Here is a 7,052-nt window from a genome sequence, read left to right as displayed (position 1 = left end):
CTTCTGTGCAGGTGGGTTTAGGGAGATGCTCACACAGAATGCTAACTGGGGGTTTATTATAGTAACTGAGGACTCCATGGGATGACCCTGGGGTGAATTTGATGAGACGTCCACTCCTGGGAAGATTGGCAACTCTCTTAAATAATTTTTACTTGTGAATAATCTTAATAATAATGATGGACTTCGAACTGTCCATGTAACTATTGCCAAACTGATGGGCAGCAACTAAGATTACTGATGAAGATTAATCAAGTGTATCTGATTAACAGCACTTAGGTGTTATTTACTCTCTTCTTCTTATAAAAGTAGCAAGGATGCACTTCCAAATGCTTCTTTGTTCTGCTTTAGTTCTTGACAAATGAATAATGACTTGGTGTGATATATATTATGTCTTGTTATGTCTGAATTTTAGGGCCTGCTGAATACCAGATGATTTTAGTAGAATTCAAACAGGGTGTGAAACACCAAGTCCAGTTTCCACCGGGGAATTTTGAGGATTAAACACTTATTTGCTCATTTCTGGCAGTTTTTCTATGTACCAATATCTACCAGCTTATGGTAGATATGTCCTTATTACTGACCTGGAAGATAATTCTGTGAAAATCTCAGGCATTCTGTATTTGCTTTGAAAATATTATTTCCACTTTTGTCATTTCATAATATCACTCACACAGACACACAAGAAAATATGATTTATTCTTCTGTCTTTTTTACGTTTATCTGGTTACAGATGAGATAAACAAATCAGCTAAAATTCTTTTAAAAAACAGTTAAAAACTCTTCTGTTCAAACAAGCCTTTTGTTGATCTACATATTTTATATTTTCTACATTATTTACATTTGATCTTTTACATTGTATATAATGTTTATTGATTTTACTGTTTATTTTAATATTTGTGTACAGCGCTTTGTGATTGTCTGTCTGTGAAAAGCGCTTAATAAATAAAGTTTACTTACTTACTTACTTACTTAAATGTGCACATTTCACCTATTAATTAAAACCTCACATCAGATGGATATGCATTAAATATCTGAGGCTGTTGTTGAGCTACGGATAAAATGTACAATTTTGCACACTGTTCTCGTGGCACTCACAGACTGCACGAAACATTACTGTGGTTCCTTGCCTGCAGGCTACACAATGAGAACCCTTGCCTTGGATCATCGCAAGTAAGATTTTGTTGCAGCAATAATGTAACTCTCAACAGGAGTCCAGTGTTTAGGACAGTTACAAGACAGAAAAATAAAGATATACAGTAACAAGATAAACACATTTCCTTTAGTGTAAAATATTCAAATAAATAAAGTAAACACATATCATGCAATCCACTATCAAATCCCAACAAGAGTTTCCTCAGGGTGCTGATTAATTTAAGTATTGCTAATAGCAGCTTGGAAGTCATCTCAAAACAGCCTCGTGCATTTATACGGTCAGTTCAGCAGGTGGTCTACTAATTGGAAGGTCGGTGCATCAATGTTTGGGTATTCCAGTTTGCATTTTGAAGTATCCTTGGGCAGTTTTCCTTGAGTGCACGTGTGTTATAGCGGGTCTGAACAATTCAAGAGCTTGACAATACAAGACACCAACCACACTGAATGTTGCGCTGCACAAGGTTGCTGTGCAGTTGCATGTGGAGTTGCATGTGCTGTCCAACTTAGTAGATGGTGCCGTTCAGTCATGGCTGTATGTTTCGAAACATTATATAGACATATGTTCATCCATTATAAATACATAGGAGCAGGTGCTGATCCCATTTTGAATACTTTGATCATATTTTTTGTATGTGGCTAAATACTGAACATATGGCCAGTAAGAAATTGCACACGTTTGCATGCTGTGGAAGCAAATTTTAACATTTAAGATATGAAGGACCATACCTTTATTATCTGAAAAAAAGAGTCCCCTCACCAAAGAGCGTGATCTGGATAAAACATCATCCTCTTCCTGGAGTCAGGGCTCTAAGACATGAAAACGTCAATAAATATGGTTTTATTCTCGACATCACAATTATCACTTATTATCAGCAGTTGAAGACAGCTGACAACAAGTCAGCTAAACAACAACAGCTGGTTATAAGCTAACATTAAGCCAGTGGGCTAATGTTGGACTCAAGTGTCCTAAAAATCAAACTTTCCCTCTGAACAGCTTGCTCACATTTTCACGTGTTTATCTCTCCTGTCTTTTCTTGCCCCAAACCCCTCGCTGCAGATGGATTCCCCTCCCTGAGCCTAGTCCTGAGAGATGCTTCTTCCTGGGGAGTTATTCTTTCCCATGTTTGATCCACTTCAAAGGAAGTGTCACCGTTGCTGGCTAACAGCAGCAAAAAAAGCAGCACTTACCAACAGGAAAGTTCAGGATATCCTTAACAACTCACACCAGTATCGCAGTCATCAGTCAGAAGTGACTCGCACTGACTCACGTGTTCTGCACCGTCTTGAATCGCAGGTTGTAACTTGTGAATGATGCAGTGAGGAAAACGAGAGTCAGATAAAGGTTGGACTTTTTACACCTTTTTCTGCACCATCACTTGCAAAGCCAATGAAGCGTGCACCCAGTTTCATCTGATACACCTGCCATAACTGCAGGATACAGCGAGCAGCAGCCCCTGTGCATAAGTGCAGTTAACAAGTTGTAAACAATCAGGAAAACATCTGATGCACAGAATGAATACTTCTATGATTTTTTGTGAGTCTCCTGATGCTGTGAAGTTTAGATGCAATTTCTACTGTTGTTTGTGGTGTGGACTGCTTGAGAAAAAAATCTTCATGTTTGGCTAAAGTTAATCGCAGCACATCACAAACATCTGCTCATCTGGGCTTGTTTTACAGTCCCAGGACCTGGATACCTTGGGTAACAGTCAGTAAAGATGAACTCTGCAGTCTAATGTGAGGCTCTCTGTAATACAGCTGAAGCTCGGCCCAAATTGGATCATGCAACAGCACAATGATCCCAAGCACAGCAGAAAAGAAAAGAACCAAAGCTCAGTCAAAGTCCAGACCTCAACCCTGTTGAAATACTGCGGCACAAATGCCTGCAAGCATCAGTGAACTTAGGCAACACTTTAGAGAAGAGTGGGCTAAAACCACAACAAAGACTGATAAAGTCAGCTGCTTCAGGCTGCTAAATATGGTTCTACAAGCTACTGAATCCTGGGTTGTAGAAAGTCTTTTATAAAGTGTTTTTTTACTCTTTGTCTTGTATAAGACGTGGTTTACACTGGATATTAGTGTCACTGGTCTTGGTCATGTGACCTATCACAGGTGATTTAACGCCCCCCCATGTTTCACAGGTTCAATAAATAAGGACATTGGCGTTCTTCAGTGAGTGGATCATCCATTCTTTTCTATGTTTAATAAAAAAGAACAATAGTGCAAAACAAACCTTCCCTCTAATCAATCAACAAAGGAAAAAGGAAACAAAATACGCTGACATTCCTCTTCACATACCATTTAATGCTATCAGTGACTTTTCTCTACAATTAGTAGAGTATAAGTATTACCAGTTGCTCCCCAGCAACAGCAACTCATCTTGCTCTGCTTAAAATCTCAGATAGTGAATTTTTTAGGCTTTAATTGAGGTCTGACCTGCATGACATGTTATTATCCGGTCGTTAAGTCTGACGTCACTAGCCGTGTCTGGGCCTAAACTCCGCTGCAGGTCCATATATCAAACGATCACTATGGCATTACTGAGAGTTGAAAAACTGTCTAAAGTCTTTCATCTTTAATAAAATGATCAGCGTTATGCTCTACCAGGTGTAACAATTGAGTTTAACATCCAGGCATCCATGAAAACGGAATTTATGACATTTAACGGAGTTAGAAGTTAGCAGGAAGTTAGCTCGCTAGCTTCTATCTAAATACAATATAGCATGTCCTGACTGCGGGGTTTTGGAAACAAATTAAAACGTACAGCTCTGCTATCACTTCCAACATAAATGAAGACAGAAAACTAAACAGCAGTGACGTTTGTAGGGTTACTGAAGTTTGGCTAGCTGGTATATAATGATGTGCTACGTGACCGCTAGCGACACAGCTATCTTAGCATAATATAAACAAGCTAACTTTTTTCCACTCGATAAAAGTTATCGTGAGTGTTCTCGGTGGTCATGAACAAATGTAATTGCATGGCAGGATGCTGTAAAAGGACCAAACCTCAGCCAGGAGAACAACTGAGATAATCCATCCACAATACGAGGTTAGTCATTCATATACTGCTGCATGGGCTGGGCTGTAGCTACATCCTAAGGTTTTAAAAACTGAGCTTAAATAAATGATTAGCGGTAATAAAAGCCGAGGGAGGTCAACAGTGATCACTGACTGTTTTAGGAGCTTTTTGAGATTAAATAGAAGAAAATACAAAACATTAAACATGTTAACAACACAAAAGTCATATTAAACGCAGACTACTTTAGGCCCGGAAGTAGGATTTGTCACGTCATCACTTAACGACCGGATATTATATTAAATTATATATTATGTACTGATTTTTCTTTCTTTTAAGAGAAAAGTATTTTTTAACCTCACTTTCCATGTTTTTTGGGGTGCACAAACTTAAAATGCATCTGTTAAACACAGAACAAGTAAGTATATAACCCCAATAAGTCATACCATCATGCTTACTTATGTGGACTTGAAGACAAACCCGACACATGCAGTTAAAATTCAAATGTAATTATGACAACTTACAATAAATTACAACGTCCTTTTGCCAATAACAGTCAAATTCATAAAATTAGAAATACAATAACATTACACCATTGATAAATAAACAGATAAGACTTCAGGGGTGAATGAATCGTTGTTTTCAAGGAGTCAAACTAAATGGCAGACACAAGGTGCTTATGAGAAATTCATCGCGTAACTTTTTATCAGTTTCACATTTCAATACTGGCTCCATGTAGTGTTGCTATTATCAATGCCTACAATGAGATCAAACTAAGCAGGTGCAGTGCACTAAACATCAAACAGTGCCTCATGTCACCTAACGCAACACAGACACACAACTGAGCAGTGGGAGATATTTCATAACAGCAGCTTATTGCTTCTCCTGTGGACTGTCAAAAAAGCTCACTTGCTACTGAGTGGCCTGCAGTCTTCCTTCAAATCACCTGGATTCATGAATACTGACAACAATGAACTAACAAACAAAGTTTCTCTTTTTGCGAGAGAAACATATGAAGCAAAGTAGTGTTCTTCCAACTGTTATTTTTATGTATCTGAGCAGCTTACTGTGTATAATCGGCTGAAATAGTCATCTTGTAAAATAAGCTCTGACCCAGACTCTACAGGTGTGGGGAGACATACGACCAAATCCTGGGCATCCAGGATGCGAGTCTCCAGGTATCAAGCAAAATCCAGCGACTTCACATCTATTCTGCTTTCTTAAAAAACAGTCGCTGCACTTCATGAGGTGAAAATGAAGGAGTGCTGTCACAATAATTTCACAGTCCGGCAGCGGATGCCGCAGAGCTCCGTGGTTGAATCTGTGGTGTGTATACGTATGTTTCTAAACCGTGGCAGCAGATGTCAAATGATGACGGCAACTGTTTATCAGTGGGAGTTTTGTGTGTGTGTGTTATTGTGCAGGCATGACTCTCCACAGCTGTGCACTTTTAGAAGCCTTGTATATGGCAATAGGCCTCCAGGCTAGAGAAGAGGACGTAGAGGAACCAGAGTCCAAAGAACAGCAGTGAGGTAAGGACTTTGGGGACGCGTGGGCCTCCTAGTTCACCACCTATGGACGGCCTTCGGCGAAGCATTAACACTCCCATACACAAGAAGGCAAAAATGGTGAAAAGCGTGACAGAGAAGGCCAGTGATCCTGGGTCCACACGGAAAACCTTCCCTTTGACTTCCCAGTATATGGCAGACACAGACCAGGCCACACCTATGCCCAGAAACACATTAACTGCGTTACTTCCTGTCACGTTTCCCACAGACGCATCTGCGTACTGATCCTGCGTAGCAGCAACTTTACTAGCAAAGGTGTCTGGAAAAAAAAACAGTCAAGTTAGAGAAGGAGGCTAATCAGCTGTACATTCTTACAACTTCTGCAATACAAAAGTGTTTACGACAACAACAACTATGACAACAAGAATACCTCACTAACCAGGAAGAGAAGTCCCCAGTGCTACAAAGACCACTGCAGTGACAGTGTCTCTCAGGCCGACGGTGCACCCGAAATGGGAGGCTAGGTCTCCGATAATGGCTGTTAAAATACCAATGACAGTGATTGACACTATGAAGCACGCCCAGCCATTCCAGTACCCTGTGGGTGGGACGCAAGCAAACAGGATCTTCCAGAAGATACAAAATATGTGGATGAAATAGTCGAAGCAGTTGGGCACTCGCTGCTCCTCTCCTTCATCCTCATCACCTGTTTACCAAGACACAGAGAAAGTAAATCAAACACGGCAAAAAAAAAGAGAAGACGTCAATACCTACAAATGGTGCAATCACACTTTGGGCCAATCACAGAGCGCTTCATAGTATCAGATGAAGCTTTAACCCTGTAAGACCCAACACATCAAAAAATAGCCAGAAAATTCTGATTTTTTGGAACTGAGATGTTTATTAACCCTCATTACAAAAGCCACAAAATGTTGTGTATGATATATTTTTATTATATGTTTTTGTATCGCATTTGACACATTCAGCGTTTTTGGCAACTTTTTGTTAACAACAATGTTAATTTTAGACAAAAAAAAGGTTTTAAAATTGTAATTGACCTCTGTGCACTATTACATTGTAATTACATTGTAATTTACAATTTTAAAATTGATCATTGATCAAAGTATTGATCATATTGATGAGATAGAGGTCTCAGAAACTCATGTATCAACACTTTAAATGAGTAGATTTTCCATGTTCAGTTTTCTCCTTCTGCACTTGGAAATTGTTTTGACATGTCTGTAATTCTCAAACTATCAATATAAGATTTTCTGTAACATTTGTGCAGTAAACTGCTGTTGAACCCACTGAATTAAAGATGAAAGTTTGCTCTTCTTGTTTGATTTACTGTAAAGTCCACAATTATGGGGGGCAGAGGC

General features: G+C 39.2%; 1 protein-coding gene across 2 annotated transcripts in view; it reads right to left on the bottom strand.

The window, feature by feature from the left end:
- Positions 1 to 785: 785 nt before the first annotated feature.
- The window catches only part of slc8a2a (solute carrier family 8 member 2a), a 41,836-nt gene continuing 35,569 nt past the window's right edge, over positions 786 to 7,052 (bottom strand). For both annotated transcript variants that reach the window (XM_085174227.1, XM_085174228.1), the window contains 2 exons: positions 6,113 to 6,379; positions 786 to 5,992 (listed from right to left, as the gene is read on the bottom strand). In XM_085174227.1, coding sequence (XP_085030353.1) covers positions 5,616 to 5,992; positions 6,113 to 6,379 — 644 coding nt within the window. In that variant the 3' untranslated portion in view covers positions 786 to 5,615. The remainder of the gene's footprint in view (positions 5,993 to 6,112; positions 6,380 to 7,052) is intronic.

The sequence above is a fragment of the Neolamprologus multifasciatus genome, chromosome 10 (genome assembly GCF_963576455.1).
Source record: "Neolamprologus multifasciatus chromosome 10, fNeoMul1.2, whole genome shotgun sequence".
Taxonomy (NCBI): domain Eukaryota; kingdom Metazoa; phylum Chordata; class Actinopteri; order Cichliformes; family Cichlidae; genus Neolamprologus; species Neolamprologus multifasciatus.
The sequence above is the reverse complement of the archived record's forward strand: the minus strand, read 5'-3'. Positions and strand labels throughout refer to the sequence as shown.